Consider the following 21,904-nt stretch of genomic DNA (forward strand, 5'->3'; position numbering starts at 1 on the left):
ATATGAGATGTAGGAGCTAAATGAATGTGCTTTTGACAGCCACTCCATCATGCACCCAGTATGACAGGTAGAAATCAACACACTATAGAGACGAAGTTAACTTTTAGTGAAAAATACTCACCAACATTGAAATCATCCTTATAGGTACTTGGGAAGCGCTGGGATTTTGGAGGAGGCAGGTAGCTGCCTTTGCGACCAGTGGTGAGAGTGGTGAGTGTGAACAGCTCATCTTCTTGCAGTTTCAGTGTGAAACTGCCATTGCTGTCGAGGAGCTGAAAAAGAAGACACTACTGTATTCAAGACTGGACAAAATAGCTTTTGTAAAAAATTAGCTTAAAGAAAAGTCCAAATCATTTGTTAGAACTTCCTAAACATTTGTGGAAAACTGACCAATACCAAGGCCCTTGGAATCTTTTTCTCCTAAGTATTTTAGAAAACTTCATAAAATTATGCTTTATAATTTTAAACAACCTTAATTCATGGAAGGAAGGACTAAATAATCTCAAAATCTATTTCTATTAGCCTATTCTTTTCCACTACACAGTAAGCTCCTTAAAGCTTGGATATATTCAATACATGCAACTAAGAGACCTGCTTTTTTCCCTCTCAGTAGTTTTACTAAGGTAGAAAACTCCATAAAATATCACTGTTGATCCAGTTGTTAATCACAGATATCCTTTTACAATTAAGAGAGGAAAATCCTGCTCGTTTTATGTTCAATATATATTTCAACTAGCAAGTTAGGCTTATGTCACACTTACAATCTTGGCAACTTAATCTCTTTAAGCCACAATCTCCTCATCTACAAAATGAGGAAAAAATACATACCTCATAGAGCTGTTGTGATGATTAAACCAGATAATGCTTTTAAAGTGCTAAGCCCAGTGTGCGACCAATGGGAAACACTCCCAATATCAAAGCTGCTCTATGCTAAATGTAGACCTCTGAAGACACTGGAATCCTTTGCATAATCACTGAAGGCATTAAATCTATGCCCATTTTATGAAATTTGAACCTGTTTTTTCTACTTTGAATTAAAGGAGTTATTATCCTTGTTTTAACGGTAGGTTGATGATCAGATCTATGAAATACCTGATGTTATATTCAGGTTGAAGAATAACCCCAAATGACATTATTTTTCTTATGGGGAAAATCAATTCTATTATGCTATTCCTAGCAATTTTGTTACACAAAAAGTAGGAACCTTTTTTTCAGAACTTAATATATAATAAGGTGTTTTATCACTATTAGTGACTAGTTGGTTATCAGAACATTAATAATAACCAGAAAAAGTGGTAGATTTGTGTCAATTAAGTGAAATAATATGCTTGTTTGGGTCAATTCGTTCTTTGAAACCTTTCCCCAGAAACCACCATGGATGAAGCACTGTGGGAAGCACTTGAGATATAAAGCTAAATAAGGCAAGGCTCAGTCTTCAAGGTGTCTGGTGGAGCAGGACAAGTGTTTAACTAGGTAAGCACGTGGCCCCAGGTGAATATGAGCTAAGACTGGTGAGGAAGCTTCAGAGCAAGAGACACTTGAATTGAGTCTCAAAAGATGATAAAGATGAGGAGAAGTCATTCTATGCAAAAAAAAACAGTATGCACAAAGTCACAGAAGTAAATAAACAGGCATGCTACGCTTTGAAAAATGTAAGTTTAGTCTGTGAAGAGAGGCCAGTTTAGTAGGACACACATCTAGGAAAAAGACCAGTCTTCTACCTCCTGGGAGGATAATGAGGGTCATGTGCTACACTAAGGAATGTGAACTTCTAAGAAAATAATCACTGAGGTCCTCTGAGCATGGTGGTCACAAAAATCAGATCTGCATTTTTGACATTTCACTCTGTAGCAGTGATGGGTGACCTGGAAATTCAGACTGGAAAAACAAGAGGCAGTTTCTGAAATCCAGGAGAGAGATAATGAAGAACTGAAACAAGAAGTAACAGAAGTAACAGTGGTAATGGAGAATAAGGAGTGAGTAAGAGAAATTTGTGGATACAATCATCTATACTTGACCACTGGTGGGATACAGAGGGTGAATGGGAAAGACAGAGAGTCTCAAATGGGACTTAAATTTCCGACCTGGGCAGTCAGGTGATGGCGTCACCATCCACCAAGACAAACTAAATGTCTAAGAGCTGAACACATCTATAAACATACAAACATAAAAATAAAAATTATTAATGAAATTTCTGTTCCCTTTTACTGTTTTACTGTTGTAATACCCAAAATATAACAATTTACTTTAAAATTACCCATAGAGAATCCAGCTGCTTAAAAAGAAATCTTTCAGATGTTTTTCCAAGTTTGGTATACCACACCTGTAGCTCTGGTATTTCACTCTGTAAAGAAAAGACAAAAAAGCATGGCTGAGTAATTCATCACATCCTCTTTGAGGATTTCCAAACTCAGTACCAGCAAGAATGTACCAATGACAATATTATCTCTATTTATCAGGAGAATCACCTCAAATATTAAATAATAATATTTTTAAAAATAGGAAAACACTGTTCAAGCAAATACTTTATTCTCTAAACACTAAAGAATTTTGGCAAATGATTAAAAAATCACAGTGTCTTTGCTTCAAAAACATTCATTACTGTACCTGTGTAAAAACCTTTAAATTAAAATAACTTTCTGATATTAAAAAACAATTCTTATGCCATTAGTAATCAGAAAGGGTACTGCAGTTTCTCAATTCAAACCTAACAATTCACAGAAATAGCAAGTATCCAGTACTTTTTAAAAAATATTTTTGGCATAGTATACTGTAAATATCAATGCTTGAAAGTTCCTGAGACCATACAATGCTTCTACCACCAAGAACAACTTTCTGGCAAGTGACTTTTGTAAGTGTTCCTCAAAGTCACCGAGCATTTTACCTCCTACTGGCTTCTGTCCTGTTAGATTAAAGCAAGTCAGAAGACAGAAGACACCAAGGCCTCTGTCAATTCATATACAAACTGTTAATAGTTCATAATATGAGGCTCCACTTAAGAACTACTGGCCTGTGATAGAATATACAAATTCTTAAATCAAAACCAAAATAAAGTTAAACATATTTACTTACAAAAGATCCCTTAAGAACAAAGGTAGCAAATTGTTGTGACACATTGAAATAAGGAAGAAATGGCCGTATGCACTTAGAATGTTTATGACTCTGAAAAAAAAAATCACATACATTATCCAAATGATGTATAAGCTACCTTAGGGGAAAAAAAGTCCAATAGTTAATGCCCAAGATTAACAGAAATTAACATATACTAGATAACAAATATGAGTTTATTTCACATTTTTAAAGACTTTCTTATATTATTATCTTTACTGAATGTGTATTGTATGTTCCTAGTCAAATGCAAAGGTCAGTGGCATTTCAACTGGATCAAATTTTGAATTCATAGCTAAACTGTAGAAACATATGGCACGCAGATTAATTTTTTGTTATAACAGTTTTCCAACTAAAATACATCAAATAAAAAGCAAAAGCAAGGCTGTTTTCACTGAAAAGATATCTCATCTACATATAACTTTCATTCTCATGTAAGAAGTAAAATATATATATATATAATGGATGTGTATATAGTATACATAGATATCAAATACACACTAAGGTCAGCTAAATATATGTAACATAGTTCTCACACTGCCATCATTTTTTACTAAATAGTCACTACTATGGGCTGGGATCAAAAGAAGTATGAGATATATCCCTACTTTAAGAGATTCCACAGTCACAGAATACTTACAGTACAGTTTTATTTCAGGCTTTGCAGACAATTAAAAAACTACTTTCATAATCAGAGATTTCAATACCCATCTCTTAGTAATTGATAGTACAACTAGATGGACAATCAGCAAGGATATAAGAGATTTGAACAACACTACCAAACAAAGTGCCTTGACATCTATAAATGACTACATCTAGCAATAGCAGGATGCAAATTCTTTTCAAGTGCACATGGAACATTGACCAAACTACACCATACTCTGATCCATGAAGCAAGTCCTCATAAATACAGGAAGATTCAAGTCACAAAAAGTACTTTTAAAACCACAACAGAATTAAATCAGAAATGAATAACTGAAAACCTTCTGGAAAAGTCAAAAATATTTACAAACTATCAAATTTCTAAATAATCAATAGATCAAAGGCAAAATAAAAAGAGAAATTAGAATTTTCAGCTTGATGAAAATGAAAACACAACATATCACAATTTGTGATATGCCACTAAAGCAATACTTAGGGGGACATTTACAGTACTAAATACCTAGATTAGAAATCAAGAAGGGATTTGAGAGTTCAGCTTCTGTCTTGAGATACTAGAAAAATAGGAGCAAATTTTAAAAGATTATAAATTGGGTTCAGTGTATACTGCTCGGGTGATGGGTGCACTAAAATCTCACAAATCACCACTAAAGAACTTATGTAACCAAATACCACTTGTTCCCCATAAAACTGTGGAAATAAATTTTTTTAAAAAAGTAAAAATAAAAATAAACAAAAAAACAAAATAAGCAAGGAAAATAATAATGAGCGAAGAAGAATCAATTAAACAAAAACAAATTTAAAAACCACAAGAAAATAATAAAACCAAAAGCTGATCCTTTGAGAAGATCAATACAGTTGAAAAACTTCTAGCCAGACTAATAAAAGATCAGGTTGACAGAAAACATACATTTCAACAATAAGAAAGGTGACATCACTAGAGATTAGAGATTTGCCTAAGGGGACAGGCAAGGCATGAAATAGCTTCAAACCTTTTCTTAAAGGAATTGATATTTGACACAGAGCATAGAGATGTTTAAGACTAATGTTGCTCTAAAATATAATGGAGGTTTTGGTGAAAAGAAAATAAGAGACCAGTAGCTTCACCATAGGCATAAGCTAAACCACAGCCCAGCCTAGCATCCTGTTGAGAACCAAAAAAAAAAAAAGAAAAGAAAAGAAAAAAAGTGACAGTTAAAAAAAAAAAAATCTCCTGTGGTCAGAAGAAAACTGAAATACTAACCTCAAACCACCCCTGAAAATGAGCTGGAATTTAATTGGATCAGTCTTTGCAACAACTTAAGCCGCCAGGGCATTGTTTAAAACAATACAGAAATCCACCAGCAGTTAGTGTAACTTACAGTGAGGTGTGATCTAGGAACCAGATAGAGTCCTGGAAAAACCAATGTCATCCCAGGGTGACTGTGGATATGCCCAAAGCCACATTCTCCAAGGAGCAACATTTCAGGCTTTACAGTGTGTATGGGGGAAGAGGGAGGGAACAGACTTAACTAAAATACTCCAGCAAATCACTAAATAAATAAATAAACAACAACAAGCCTTAAGCGGGAGAGGATCAATGCCCAGAGTTGCTAGCATGTATTATACATGAGTTGCTACCATATATTATATATAAGGTCCAGTTTCCAACAACACACAAAAAAGTAAGACATTCAAAGAAATAGGCATTATTTCATTCTTTTCTATGGCTGAAGAGTATTTTATGGTATATATATATACCATGAAAATATATATATATATATATATTTCCTTATCCACTCATCAGTTGATGGGCACTTAGGTTGATTCCGTATCTTTCAATTGTGAACTGTGCTACAACAAACATATGTGTGCAGGCGACTTTTTGATACAATGACTTCTTTTCTTTTGGGTAGATACCCAGTAGTGGGTTTGCAGGAATGAATGGTAGATCAATCTACTTTAGTTCTTTGATAAATCTCCACACTGTTTTTCCTATAGGTTGTACTAACTTACATTCTCACCAGCAGTGGATAAGCACTCTCTTTTCACCACATGCATGCCCACATCTATTGTATTTTGACGTTTCTTAATGGCCATTCTGGCTGGCGTAAGGTGGTATCCCATTGTGGTTCTAATTTGCATTTCCCTGATGATTAGTGATGCTGAGCATTTTTTTCATCTGTTTTTTGGCTATTTGTATATCTTCTTTTGAGAAATGTCTATTCATGTCACCTGCCACATTTTAATGGGATTTGTGCTTTTCTTGCTGGTTTGAGTTCCTTATAGATTCTGGATGCTAGTCTTTTGTCAGATGCATAATTTGTAAATGTCTTCTCCCATTCTGTAGGTTGTCTGTTTACTCCAATGATTCTTTGCTTTGCAGAAGCTTTTTAGTTTAATTAGGTCCCATTTATTTATTTTTGTTTTGCTGCATTTGCTTTTGCGGTCTTAGTCATAAATTATTTGCCTAGGTCAATGTACAGAATAATTTTTCCTAGATTTTCTTCTAGAATTTTCATGGTTTCAGGTCTTAGGTTGAAGCCTTTAATCCATCTTGAGTAAATTTCTGTATATGTTGAGGTGAGAGGTAGGGATGCAGTTTCATTATTCTATATGTTGCTATCCAATTTTCCCAGCACAATTTATTAAATGGGATGTCCTTTCCCCAAATTTATATTTTTGAATGCTTTGTCAAAGATCAGTTGGTTTTAAGTATTTGGCTTTATCTTTGGGTTCTCTATTCTGCTCTATTGATATATGACTGCTAGACCTGATAAACGAATTCAGGAAAGTTTCAGGTTACAAAATCAATGTACACAAACAATGTGCATAAATCAGCAGCACTGCTATATACCAATAATGACAAAGCTGAGAATCAAATCAATAATTCAATCTCTTTTAGAATAGCTACAAAAAATATATAAGAATATACTTAACCAAGAACCAATAGTTCTAAAAGGAGAACTATTATACAAAACACTACTGAAAGAAATAATAGATGATGCAAACAAATGGAAATACATCCCATGCTCATGGATTAGAAAAATCAATATTGTGAAAATGTTACTACAATGCCCAAAGCAATCTACATATTCAGTGTAATTCCTATCAAAATACCAACATCATCTTTCACAGAATTAGAAAAAACAATCCTAAAATTCATATGGAACCAAAAAAAGAATCCAAACAGCCAAAGCAATCCTAAACAAAAAGAACAATCTGGAGGCATCACATTATCTAACTTCAAATTATACTATAAGGCTATAGTAACCAAAACAGCATGTTATTCGTTTAAAAACATCAATTTATATATAAAGTAACAATGTCCTACTGAGTTTGCATCATGCAGTGTTGTGATATGTGTGCTAATAATAGAAAAAAAAGGGAAAGGGAACAGACCAACAAGGGAATTCAGCATAATCTACTGGAATTCGGTTAGTTTAAATCTGAAGTGAGTCCAGTAAGTTAAGATGTATATGATAAGCCCTAGAATAATCACTAAAAAATAACTCACAAAAATATAGTGAATTAATATTGTTAACATGCCCGTACTACCCAAAGCAATCTATAGATTTAATGCAATCTGTATCAAAATGTCAAGGACATTCTTCACATAAATAGAAAACACAACCATAAAATTTATATAGGAACACAGAAGACCACAAACAGCCAATGCAACTCTGAGCAAAAAGAACAAAGCTGAAGGCATCACACTACCTGACTTCAAAATATACTAAAAGCCTATAGTAACTATTAATAAAACAGCATTGTTTTGGCACAAAAGCGGACACACAGACAAATGGAACAGAATAGAAAGTCCAGAAATAAATTCATGCCCTATGACCAACTAATTTTCAACAAAGGTGCCAAGAATACACACTGGGAAAAAGGACAGTCTCTTCAATAAACAGTACTGGGAAAAATGGACAGCCACATGCAGAAGATGAAACTGGATCCCTACCTCTCACAATATGGAAAATGCTTTATGACAATGAAGTGGGCAAGAATTTTTTTAAATAAGACCTCAAAAGCACAGACAAAGCAACAACAGACAAAGGGATTACATCAAACTGAAAAGCTTTTGCACATAGTTACCATGTGACCCAGCAATTCCACTCCTACATATTTACCGAAGAGAACTGAAAACACGTCCACAGAAAAACTTGTACACATATGCTAATCCACATCATTAGTCATAACAGCCATGAAGGGGTTCAAGACACACTGCCCCCAAATATTTTACAGTGAAGTAATCTGAGAAAAATGCAGAAGCAGGAAGTTTACTCTCTGCCCTTCTCCTTTCTCCTCTGAAGCAGGTCGTAAAAGAAACAAAGTAAAACAGCCTACAAAATGGGAGGAAATATTTGCAAATTATACATGAGACAAGGGGTTAATATCTAGATTATATAAAGAACTTAAACAACAAGAACAACAACAAAATAGTCCGATTTGAAACTGGGCAAAAGACTGTTCAGACATTTCTCAGAAGAAGACATATAAATGATTAACGGGTACATGAAAAAATACTCAACATCACTAATCATCAGGGAAATGCAAATCAAAACCACAATGGGATACCACTTCCCTCTACTTAGAATGGCTATCACCAAAAAGACAAAAATAAAACAAGTGTTGGTGAGGATGTGGAAAAAAAGAAATACTTACTTAATGTTGGTGGGGTTGTAAATTGGTACAGCCACTATGAAAGATTCCTAAAAAATTAAAAATAGGCGGGGCATGTGGTAGCTCACGCCCATAATCCCAGCACTTTGGGAGGCTGAGGTGGGCAGATCACTTGATGTCAGGACTTTGAGACCAGCCTGGCAAATGGTGAAACCCTGTCTCCACTAAAAATACAAAAATGAGCCAGGTATGGTGGCAGGCGCCTGTAATCCCAGTCACTCAGGAGGCTGAGGCAGAAGAATCGCTTGAACCCAGGAGGCAGAGGTTTCAGGGAGCTGAGATTGTATCACTGCACTCCAGCCTGGAAGTGCAGAGTGACATCTGCCTCAAAAAAAAAAAAAAAAAAAAATTAAAAGAACTACCATATGATCCAGTAATCCCACTACTGTGTATATATCCCCCAAAATAAAATATGTATTGTTGAAGAAGTATCTGCACTCCCATGTTTGTTAAAACACTATTTATAATAGCCAAGATATGGAATCAACCTGAGTGTTCAACAATGAATGCATGAATAAAGAAAGTGTGATATATATACACAGTGGAGTATTATTAGTCATAGAATGAAATCCTGATATTTGCAACAACATGGAGGAATATGGAGGATATCATGTTAAGTGAAATAAGCCAGACACAGTAAGACAAACACCTCATCACACTTACATGTGGAATTTAAAAAAAGAAGAGTTGACATCACAGATGCAGAGAGTAGAACAGTGGTTACCAGACACTTGGGTAGGGCTGGGGAGGGAAGGACAGGAAGAGGTCGGTCGATGGGTCCAAAGTACCTATTGCACAGGAGGTATAAGTTCTGGTGTTTTATTGCACACTAGGGTGAAGATGGCTAACAGTAAGGTTTTGTGTATTACAAAACAGCTAGAAGAGAGGCTTTTGAATGCTTTCATTACAAAGAAATGATAAATTCATGAGGTGATGGGCATACCCTGAGTTGATCATTATCCCACATGTATGTATCAAAACATCAAATTGTACTGTATGTCAATAAAAAACAAAAATTTCCTGATTTCAAAAGTTACCAGATAGCTACAGTACTTAAGACAGTGTGGTGCTCACATTAGGATAGATATATAGGCCAACAGAATAAAATTGAGGTTCCAGAAATAAACCCTCAAATTTATTGCCAATTGATTTTCAACAAGCGTGCCACGACAATTCAATGAAAAAGGAATAGTCTTTTCAAAAAACAGTGCAGGGACAACTGGATATCAAAATGCAAAAGAATCAAGTTGGACACACATATAACCCCAGTTAAGAAAGAAAATGGACCAAAAATCTAAATTTAAGAATTAAAACTCTAAAACTCTTAAAGGAATACATAAACATAAATCTTCAGAACCTTGAATTAGGCAATAATTTCTTAGATATGACACCAAAAGCACAAGAAACAAAAGAGAAAACAAAGTGGACTTCATCACAATGTAAAACTTTTTTTAATTCAAAGGGTACCATTAAGAAAATGAAAGACAAAGGGAGAAAATATCTGCAAATTATATTTCTGATTTCTGATAAGGAATTTTTATATAGAATAAAGAACACTTATGACTCAATAATAAAAGCACAAATATTCCAATCTAAAAATGGGGAGAGTTTAAACAGACATTTCTCCAAAGAAGATATACTACTTGCCAATAAGCACATGAAAAGATCCCCACATCATTAGTCCCTAGGAAAATGCAAATCGAACTACAATAACAGCACTTCATATCCACTAGGATGGCTATAATCAAAGGCACAGACAACAAGAACTGTTGGGGAGGATGTGGAAAATTGTAAGCTTCATAAACTACTGGTGGCAATGTAAAATGGTGTAGTAACTTTGGAAAACAATTTGGTAGTTCCTCAAAATCCTAAAGACAGAGTTACCATGTGACCTAGCAATTCCACTCCTACATATATACCCAAGAGAACTGAAAACACATCCACAGAAAAACTTGTACACACATGCTAATCCACATCATTAGTCATAACAGCCATGAAGGGGTTCAAGACACACTGCCCCCAAATATTTTAAAGTGAAGTAATCTGAGAAAAATGCAGAAGCAGGAAGTTTACTCTCTGACCTTCTCCTTTCTCCTCTGAAGCAGGTCATAAGACCCTCATTCAACAGGTGCTCTCCCTATATTCCTTATCTCTGAAGACAGTTTCTGGTGAAGATGAGATGCCTACTCACTCTACGAGCCTGCAGATGAGATCCTGAGACACTGACAAAAAGCTGGCAGAAAGGTAAGAATTCTCACCAAGTCCTGCTCTTCTAGATCTCTGCCTGAAGTACTTGATTAAGAGAAGACAATTAAAAACAAACAACAAAAAAAACTTCTCATCCTTTCCTCTCCAAATTCAGATTAGCAGAAGAAAAATATTTGTTTGGTTTGTGACTCTTATATAAATTTAGTTTTGGGTACTCATTACCTGTAGATCCCTTCCCTCCCAGGGTCAGCTATTGCTTTCCTATTTGTCTCATTTTGTCCACTGAGAACCTGGCTTGACTTCACACCTGTCAGGGATGTGTGAGCTGTCAGTTTTGCGTATGCAGGCAGCCAACTTCAAGGTGGGGGCCCCAAGAGTACAACCAGACAAAAATGTGATTTGCACTCCATTGGCAGCTAGTTTACCAACTACTGCCAGCTCTGACGGGGAGTGGGGAGTAGGGAGGTTATCTGGGTCCTTCTTTTGACTATCCTTGGGAGTGGTTCTAGGTCTTTGGAGGATCACTTCTCAGCCTTTTATTTAAAAAATTTTAGCCATGAGTCACAAAACATAGCACACTTGTATTTACATGGAAATACATAAGCATACAGACAGACGCCAAGATCTTATGGCTTTTATTTTAAAAATTTTAGCCAGGAGTCATAAAACATAGCACACAACTCACTGATTTATACAAAATATTCGGCTCTCATCCTTTCTCGGTGATCAAGTGTAGATTTTGGGAGGGCTGCATCTTTTTACACGCTCTTTTAAGAATCCTCTTCACCCAGGGTAAGACATAAAAGGCTTATTGTTTTGCGTTGTGAGTCACTTAATAGATACCTTTGGTTTAAAAAATCAATACTGCCAGGAATATCTACTCTTTGTCCTGGCTCAAACCTGATGGTAGGCTATTTGAAAGAATTTTTTTTAAGAGTCTATGGTCAGGAGTTGGACAAACTGTAGGCTGACATTCAGAACCTGATATGATACACATAAACACACACACACACACACACACACACACACACACACACTTACACTTTTTTAAAGGTTACTCTGTTCTCTGTTTTGGATCTTACTTCTCCCATGGGAACTTAATTGCTAAAAATCCTTCTTCACATAAGCCCTGCTGACTATATGCACTTCCCATTCTGTTTACCTCCTTCTTGTTGGAACTTCACTGACCTCTTTGGGAAGCTTGAGATCTCCCCAAACTGGTACCTCTAAGACTTCTTCTCTCCATTTGGTTCTGCTTCTCCATCCACCTTTTTTCACCTTCATTCTTTCATTCAGTTCTCTTGAATCCTTGATATGTCCGCCTTCAAGGTCCTACCTCTTCCCATGCCTCTGTCCACCTGTCAGACCTATTCCCTTCCTACTCAAGCCCCTCAGTCACCTGAATTTTAAGCTCCTTGCTCTCAACAGACTTAAGGTCTCCCCAAAACAACCCAAAACAACCTGAGGATGAAAAAGGAAAAAGTCACAGCCTCCATAAGATGACATATCAGGGCAAGGGAAGGTCGTGAAGGTCTTCTCCACAAATATTGGTAAATAGGTAACCTTAATTTTGTCCCAATTGCCAGAAACAAAGTGGAGAAAAGATGAGAGCTGACTATTTTGTATAAATCAGTGAGTTGTGTGCTACATTTTATGACTCATGGCTAAAATTTTTTTAATAAAAGCCATAAGATCTTGGCATCTGTCTGTATGCTTATGTATTTACACGTAAAAAAAGTATTCAGTTTTATATAATGTTATTTTTCCAATAGTAAAGAAGTGAGTTAACCCAATAGCAACAACAAAAGTTTACCATGGTTTCAATGATGATGGTGAGGTTCCCTAAGCCATCAGTCAGAGCTACATAGCTTCCTCCTTTCTCTAAATGGCCAACTGTCTTCAGGTAATACCAGCCAGGTTGAGTAAACTGAGTGGTATGAGCTATAGAAAAACAAAGTTTGAAATAAGATAAAAATGGCAATAATAGTATTTCTTTTGGAAAAAATAAAGCTGTATATCAGTTTAGGTCTGATTGATTCAAACAAGGTATTTTCTATTTTGGAGGAATGTATCTGTCAACCTCGTGTTTAAATTTTTAAATAATTAATCTAGATAAATGAAATAATTGCAAGAAGATTCCCGGAATGATAGGTAAAAATAAATGAACCTGTCAGTTCAAGAATATGATCAGTCTTTTTTTCAAGAACACAATAGTTATTCCCCCGCAACCTTAGTTCCTCACTATTTAACCCATCCTAAAATAGCTACCAATAAAAAGGTTAAAAAAGTTAATAACGAATTTCAGAAACTAACTTTATGGTTTCAAACATATTTATTTCCACCACATGTACACTTATTGGTCACCTCCTAAGCTCGTCCTGAAAATGCACTGAGCAATATACCATGTCCCAACCCTTGGAAAAGTCACAAAATTAAGAGCATTAGTTCATCTAGATAATGTGGGGCCAACAATTTCAACATTCAAGGGGCTGATATACAAGTCTAACCTTAATTTTCTCATATGATTCTCAATATTAGAATATACAAGTTTAATATACAAGTCTAACCTTAATTTTCTCATATTTTTGGGAGGATAATTTAAGGAGTTTAGAATAACATCATGATTACATGATTAATATGATTACAAATCTGTCTTAGGAGAGCACAACTAAAAGGGAAAACCACCAAATTTAAGTTTAAAATAAAAACAAATTCACTCCAAATTCATAATTTTCTTCTGAAAGGATTTTACCTTTAAAGAAATTAGCTTTTTAGAAAGATTGTTAGGATTTTTAAACAAAATGGTCATAAATGTTTAATATTTTACCAAAAAAAAATTGCCGAAAAAATTTCTACATTATTCAGCAACAGATTTTGTTATTTTGTTTAGATTATATTCACTATTAGTATGGTTATATCTCTTCATGAAAAAGTGACACTATGCCATGCATCCCTGCATAATCTCAACTTCCGTTGTGACTAAGGAATGATACTGTACCGAAACTTTTGTATTTCAATAAAAAATGGATGTATTATCTATAGCCCTGCTCATTGTCTCTGAGCTATATAAATTATGTCTTGTCTGGTAGAAATTTAATTAATTTCTTCCCTGTTGTGGGAAACCCAACTTACCTCCATTGACAATTCATCTCCAGTTCCCTTACACTACAAAAATGTGTGCTATGCTGACTTTTTATTTGAATTGTTTCTAACATCTGCCATGTGCCAGGATCCTTCGTATCATATGGGTAACATAAAATCTTCAGTATATGCTCATTTTAAATCTTTATAAGCTTTACATTGTTACCTATTTTGAAATTTACCTTTTCACAACCCACATTTCACAGATTTAGGGGACAGTATAAAGCCATATTTCACATAACTTTCATATTTACTTATTCATTTGATGATTCAATAAATATAGTATTTTTAATCATCTACCTTTGATTTTGCTAGCATATTATTCTAATTGAAACTATATTAATATAAAAGAACAAAGTGTCTCCAAAGCTAATCTTAAGACTTCTAGATACTCTGTTTACAAATACATAATTTTATTAGCAATTATCATCATTTGTAATTATATCCTTAGATGATTATTAATTTCAGCTCTTCCTTTCCCTCTCTGTCTCCTCCTGTCCTACACTTTTCTAAAAGCCTGGTCTTACAACAATCAGAGAGTAGTCTAGTTACCCAAAATATTCTTATAAAACACTGGCAAATCTTGCTTAGATCACATACTTAAAACACGCATAGACACACAGTTTATATAATCTTCTCTAAGTGTTTTTCTGTTTTCTCTTAGAGAAGAATTTAGGGAGTGAGAGATGGAACTGAACCATACCTGACACCCAGACAGGAGATTCTACCACGTAGTGACCACTCCATGGCTCCTGGGCTGTCATCAACCCGCATCTCCCATAAGGCAACTGTTCATAGTAACTAGCCACTAAATTCCATGCGATTGTGCTAAAAGATGTGTTTGATAAAAAAGAAACACCAAGACAACTTGTGATAAAAATATAAATGTCTAAAAACCTGGAGTAAAAAGACTTTATCACAGTAATACACATCTATGTAAATGACAATAAAAGGATCACCCAAAACAAGAAAATATAAGTTGTCTAAATTTATTCACATTTTGAAAAATCCAGTGTTGGGTACATTTTAATATTTTTAATGGTGAATCACATGATAAAAAATACAAATGTATTATGTGCAAGATTTTTACTGAAAAGTGGTATAGCCAGAAGACAAATCATGCCTTACTAGTACCCGACACATCACAAATTTGAGTCAAATACAAATAAAGGCTTTGTGCATACCTACTTTCAACAGTCAGCCTTCTCAATGCCCCAGTTTCATGACATAATTTTTATGAACTTGACTCTGAACTGTTCCAAAGTTTTACAATTGAGAATTCTTAGAGTCAGACTGCCTGGGTTTAAACCATAGTTTCACCACTTAACCTCTCTGTAAAATGAGGATAATAATTACATCTCTCTCATGTGAGTTTGTAAGGATTAAATGTACTAATGCATAGGAAGAGTACGGAACAAGGTCTGGGCTGTAGTATTGCTATTAAATATGATTCCACTTCATCTACAAGTAGTAGTTGGATCCGACTGCTGATCTGCTTTGTGGCCCATTCTTTCTCAGATGATCAGGCCCTAACAGTCAGAGCAGGTGCTAACCCCTAAAACTTTGACTCTCTGGTTCTCAGGAAATCCAAGGGCAAAATGGAAGTTCTTGAACTTGGTATTGTTGAGTCTCTCACAGATTAAAAAAGCACAGAGCTTACCCACAGAATTTTTTTTATCAAGTCCTCATCCAGCATTAAAAAACAGACTGACATTCTTAGCAAATCAAAGCCTTCTAATTCTATCAATACGAAGTAGAAATAATAGTCCTAATTTTCAAAACACCTTACTATTAGTGAATATTTTAAGTTCTTGTAATTTTGCCCATGGTTTGCAAGATACGTGGTATCCTTTCTGGCTAGTGACAGATGTATCACTCAAGACAAGCTTTCTGGAGGGCATTTTGTAAAATACATACAAAACCCTTCAAAATCTATATATCTCTGACCATTCCATTTCTAAGAATACAGCCTAAGAAAATAGTCATGGGTATGTACAAAGATATTGGTATACAATTGATCATTTCAGTTTGTACAAAGCTATTAATTAAAACAGAGACAACTTCCAATTCTAAAAAGAGGAGAATATTCAATAAGGAATAATATATTTTCCACATCAGTGTTTCCCAACTTGTGTAGCATCAGAATCACTAGGGGGCACTGACTAGATGGACAGAACCCCAGGAGCCTTCCCTGTAGATTCTCATTCACAATGTCTGGGCAGCTGCCAAGGAGAAGGTATAACAAGTGTCTCGGGTGCTTCTTAAGGCAAGTTTGGGAAATGGTGCTTTATGTAACAGAATGTTTTAAAATGCATTTACAGCATTAAACATGATGAAGTAGAAATATAGGTAAATGTGAGAAAAAGTTCCTAATGTCATGTCAAGTGGAAAGCAGTTTTTTAAACAGATTCTATAGTATGGTCTCAATTTTGTATTAAAAATGTATACATGCCAATATAAAATAGGAGGACATTCACTAAAATTGTTAAGGATAGTTAGCTCTGGATCATAAAACTGTAGGTGATTTTGCTTCTTTCTTTGTACCTATCTTCAGTTTTCTAAATTCTCTGCCATGAAGATGCCTTACCTTAAGACCAAATTAAGTTATAACCAAACTTTCCTTAAGTATCTTTTCTTTCACAAAGAGAAGAAAAAGAACAAATACAATATATAGCAACCCACATTAATATCACAATAAATATATAAATATTGGTTTGCTTTTGTTCTATGTTTCAGAACAAAAAAGAACAAAATTTAGGAACAAAATGTGGTTCATTGTTTAGAAAGCTAATTGCAATCTATTCACAATTAAAGTGAAAGCATTTAAGAAATGGTTCCCTTAGGAACATAAGTTGTGTTCTCCCTTAAGAACATCTGTTTTTAAACAACAGATTACACACATTAAGTGATGCCATGAGGAATCAATCAGACAGGCTGGGAAGCAGACAGTCCACAAGACAATCAGCCTGGTCTTTTCAACAGATCACTGTCATCAAAAATGAGGAATAAGGAAGCTACTCTAGATTAAAGGAGACTTGAGGGGCGTAACTTTTAAATGCAATATGTGCGTGTTTGACTATTCCTTTTCTTAAAAAAAGCTACAAATGACATTCTGGGGGAACAATTAGGAAAATCTGAATATAGACTGAGTATTAAAAACACTCTCATGTATGAAAAAATGATACTGTGATATGTAGAAGAATATCCTTGTGTTTTGGAGACACATGCTAAAACATTTAGAGATAAAGTGTCCTTACATATACTATTTACTATATAATTATTAAAAATATTCAGAGAGCTGCATGTATTTTGCTACATATAAATTATACCTTAATAAACCAGACTTTATTTAATATAGACCATATTCAAATATAGAAAATTAGATGTAGATTAAGTATAGGTATAAAAATAGAAAATGCTAATAAGGCAAAATGTTTACAATCATTGAATCTAGGCTGGAAGAATAAGGAAGTCCACTTTTTTCTAACTCTTGTGTTTTAAAATTTTTTATAATAAAAACTCTAAAAGGTTTTTAATAACTTACGAAGTCATATAGCCATTGACATAATTCTGATTTAAAATGCGACCCCAGCAGCCTGCACCCGTGTCACTATTTAAAGTGCTAAAGTCTTCAGAAGACCAAAGCTTCTTCCCAGTCAACCTTGCATCTTTTACTGAATGGGTTCCAGGATAATGAGCCCTAGGAAAAAAAAAGGGTGGGAGTCAATGACAAAAGGTCACAATGTGGCACTTATATACATATATATTTGTTGAGTGTATAAAAACACAAGTCTTCTCCAAGGTTTTCTATTTTAAAACAGTTGGGTAGCTTCCAGGTAGATAATGAATGTAAGCATCTGCTTTACGCCCTTCTGTCTCAGCATGCCATTAAAATGACAGCAAATAAAACAAAAGGGGATAAACCTACAACAGCATACTGGATAGGAAGGAAAATCATCAATAGATAGGAAATTTCAGTCTATTTCTGGAACTCACAAAATGGATGGAAGCATGTTGACGGATGGAGGCAGCAGACAGGGCCACAGCCTAGAACACCCCAAGAGGAGAATGAAGTAAAGATTCAGACTTCCCAGGGGAAGCTAAGGAGCTTGGGGCAATAGTAAATGAGTGAGGAGGAGGCCAAAAATAAGATTAGTGAAACCTTTCTATAAAGTAGTACTCTCCCCTCTACTCCTGTCCTTAGAACACAGAAAGATAGCTTGGCATTTACTCCCAGGCCAAAAACAAAACAAAACAAAACAAAACAAAAAACAATACCCACAAATGGTTATTTCTTGAATAAAAAGAATAAACTACCTTGGGAAAACTAGAAATTACTGTATCAGAGCAGAGGTGGTTCTCAACCCAGATGATTTTTGTCCCTGGAGGGAATATTTGGCACTATAGGGAGATATTTTTTCAACTGTCTCACCTGGGGTTGAGGATATTTGTTACTGGCATCTAGTGAAGAGAGGCCAAAAATGCTGCTAAACATCCTACAATGCATAGGACCAACCCCTACAACAAAAAAATTGGCCATTAAAAATATCAATAGTGCAGCAAGTGAGAAACTGCCCCAGAAAATGAATGCCTCCTTCATCCTATCATTTGATGGGAGGGGAGTCAGTCAGTGGAAGTATAAATACATATTCATTACTGCAAGAGTAAAATACTCCCATAATGATGACTGTGGAAGTACTGATTATAAGAATAAAGACAATAAATTTTAAATAGAAAATAGATTGACAATCCAATAAGAGAGCACACTAGCTAAATAACTGTAGGAATAAGGGCATCTACTTTTTAGTTTAGCAATTATTTACAAAAAAATAATACAGGCAAAATAATGGAGATTAAGTTATACCATAATTCTAATCTTTGTAGTTTGGTATAGTAGTATTTATAACATCAAAAAATGATTGTGAATACTTGTGTTATTTTTTAGTTATTTAATTCCATTTTAGGTCACAAATCTTTTAGGAAAAAAATCCTATTTGGTAATTCTTTATACCTAGTGAAGATGAATTAGGGCACAATATCAATTTGGCATTCCAGGATTTCATGAGTAAGAAAATAATATACAATACATACTGGAGAACATAAAAAGAAGTATTAGAGAAAAACGAGGTTCCACTAAGATTTTACTGAGTCACTAAACTCAGGTGAAAGCAGGCATCTATTCAGTATTGCAAATCTACACTACAAAGAAATCTAGCATCTAACAGGGTTAAGCAATCATCGTTGTGGCACTATAACACCCAACCTGAAAAATCTGGCTACTAGTCTTTTAACTAATATAAATTCAAAAAACTACATTTTTAGATTTACTCTTCTATCCCACAACTTCATTCTGTCTCCATGAAATTCAGCTTTGTTACCTCAGCCAAATGTTAATTTTTAATACCCCATCTAGTTGTCATCCAGTTGTCTAGTTGCCAAATGCATGTTTGGTGTATTTGGTTAAAATATATTTCTATATTAAAGAAAACCCTGGAAAGTAATATGCTAGCATGTTACCAATAAGCAGTAGATGTTAGGATTATGAGTATATTCTATCTTAATACTTTTCTACATTTTCCAAAGTCTCTATAATGAGCATATTATATTTATAAAATGAAAAAGTAACTTTACTGAAGTTATAGGAATAGGGGGTATATCCTTCATTCAGAAAATGAAACTGTTACTACATTCAAAACCCAAATGATTTATTACACGATCTGAGCAAAGAAAGGCAGAACTAATACTAAAATCTGGGTCTTTCTCTACGTATATATTTATTCCTAGTGCAACAAAATGTAAAGGCTCTTTAAGAATATAAATTTTTAATGTACATAAGCAGGCAAACATTCTCTATCATTTCACAGCATTATTTTTCAAACTTCAATTACAGACAAAATTAAGATAATTGAAAGTGAACCAACTTCATAGTTTATCCTAACAGAGGAACATATTTGTACTTTAAAAAATTAGAATTTTTGGCCAAGGCAGAACATGACAGCAGCCCAGTTTCTGAAGCTCCTCAGTACTCCTCCTGAAACCAAACAGACCAACCAGATAAGGGAAAGGAAAAACAGATAACACTGCCATCAAACCAGGTGATAGAGACTCTCCCCAGGAGCCTCACAGCATCAGAAATGGCCCAGGATCAGCAGATGGTATATGGAAACTGGAAGTGAAAGGGGATTGGCTGGTACTCACAAAAAGGAGTAGACCCTATCCTAAGTGGGAGAATAGAAGACCAACTCAGGAAGATGGGAACATCTTCACAGGCTTGAAGTTAGGGGAGAATGCTCAAAACCGTGAATTCACTAGGAGATCAAACCCAATACCGTAAGAGTTCAAACTAGATTTGTCCAGTAGAAATATAATATGAACCACACATACATTATAATTTTAAATTGTCTAGCAGCCACATTAAAAACCAGCAAAGGTCTTTACCACAATAAAACACATAAATGAAAAAAATTTAATTTAATTTACAAAGCAGAAAAACATGGAGAACATAATTTTAATGATATATTTCACCCAATATACCCAAAATACTATCATGTAACATGTAATCAGTGTAAAACAATTGTAAATAATATTTTTATATTCAATTTTCAAAACCCAGTGTGTATTTTATACTTATAACACACCTAAACTCAAACTAGCCACATTTCAAGTGCTTCCTAAACATATGTGTCTAGTGGCTACTGTATTGAACAACACAGGTTTAAGCAATAACAATTTCAGGAGAAGGTAGCAAATAATCAGGAATGACAGAGCTTCAACATGAAAATAAGCTGTTTGAAGTAGAATCCAAGTTGAATAAGGCAGGAACACTTCGTGTAAAGGAGAACAACTTTCAGTCAGTAAGAATGGGGCCCAGCAGAAACAGACTCTAGAAAGTACTGTAACTGTAAAACAAAAATCTTCAGATATAGCACAGGCCAAGCACAACATGAATGAGGCAGGAAGGAATAGTCTTCCTGTGAAGATGTGAGCCAAGAAATACCTCCTGAACAAAATTCCAACAGCCAAAAATTGGTAACAGTCTAAATGACCATTAAAAAATAATACACAGATAAGTTGTGGTATACTACACTTAGCATCCAACAGTTGGATGCTAAACAATAAATATGAACTACCTCTATATATAACAACATGCATTCATCTCATTTATATAATATTGACTGAAATAACAGCTACTATAAGATGCCATTTAAATACAGTTTTTAAACCAGCAAAATTAGTCCATGGTGTTAGAGGTCAGATTAGTAGTTATCTTTAAGGCAAAAACAGAGGTTAATGATTAGAAAGATTTCCAAGGAAAAATCTTTCCAAGAGGAGATATCAATAACCAAGCTTCTTGGGCACTGATAATTTTCTGGGTAGTGGTTACATAGGTACGTTCGCTTTGTGGTAATTCATTAAGCTATAATCCGATGATTTTTGTACTTTTATATATGTATGTTTGTATGCTATACTTCAATTAAAAATTTTTTAAAGATGAATTGTTAGTGATATAGGAAATTAAAATGAGAGAATTATAGAATTATTTTAAAAATCACATTTTAGAAATGAAGGCTAAACTAGAAGGAACATTAGACAGAACAGACACTGTGGAAAACACAGTAAGGAATATAGAATAGTAAGGATAAAATAATAGAAAACGTAAATAAAGAGGTAGAGAAAAATTCAGAGAAATACAAAATAAAGGCTATGCAAATAAGAGCAAGATGTATAACTGGGACATCAAAAAAGAAAACCAAAGTAATGGAGTGGAATTATGATTTAGCTTATAACTTAAGTAAACCTTACTAAGAAAATACTTAAATATAGACATTAAGAGATGCATATACTATATATCTGGAAATGGTAAGGTGTATACAACAACTAAACTTTAAAGATGAATAAAAATATTCTTTGGGCATAAAGGAATTGTGTCAAGTTACTTATAAGGAAAAGGAAATATCTCTGGAGTCGAAATTCTCAATAGCAACATTTTATGTAAATAACCAATGGAGCACATTTTATGATACTCAAGGATTAAAAAAGGATTATATCCAGTCAAACTGTCCTTCAGGTATAAAGGTCATAGATAAACATCAATAAACATCTAAACACATCAAGAAATATT

General features: G+C 34.4%; 1 protein-coding gene across 6 annotated transcripts in view; it reads right to left on the bottom strand.

The window, feature by feature from the left end:
* GALC (galactosylceramidase) overlaps window positions 1-21,904 on the bottom strand; it is a 58,008-nt gene that overhangs the window by 15,849 nt on the left and 20,255 nt on the right. For all 6 annotated transcript variants that reach the window (XM_005561964.5, XM_065549182.2, XM_065549181.2 and 3 more), the window contains exons 8-13: window positions 17,327-17,482; window positions 14,486-14,610; window positions 12,455-12,582; window positions 3,073-3,162; window positions 2,258-2,344; window positions 122-272 (exon numbers count right to left, since the gene is read on the bottom strand). In XM_005561964.5, the coding sequence (XP_005562021.3) occupies window positions 122-272; window positions 2,258-2,344; window positions 3,073-3,162; window positions 12,455-12,582; window positions 14,486-14,610; window positions 17,327-17,482 (737 nt within the window). The remainder of the gene's footprint in view (window positions 1-121; window positions 273-2,257; window positions 2,345-3,072; window positions 3,163-12,454; window positions 12,583-14,485; window positions 14,611-17,326; window positions 17,483-21,904) is intronic.

The sequence above is a fragment of the Macaca fascicularis genome, chromosome 7, assembly GCF_037993035.2.
Source record: "Macaca fascicularis isolate 582-1 chromosome 7, T2T-MFA8v1.1".
Classification (NCBI taxonomy): Eukaryota; Metazoa; Chordata; class Mammalia; order Primates; family Cercopithecidae; genus Macaca; species Macaca fascicularis.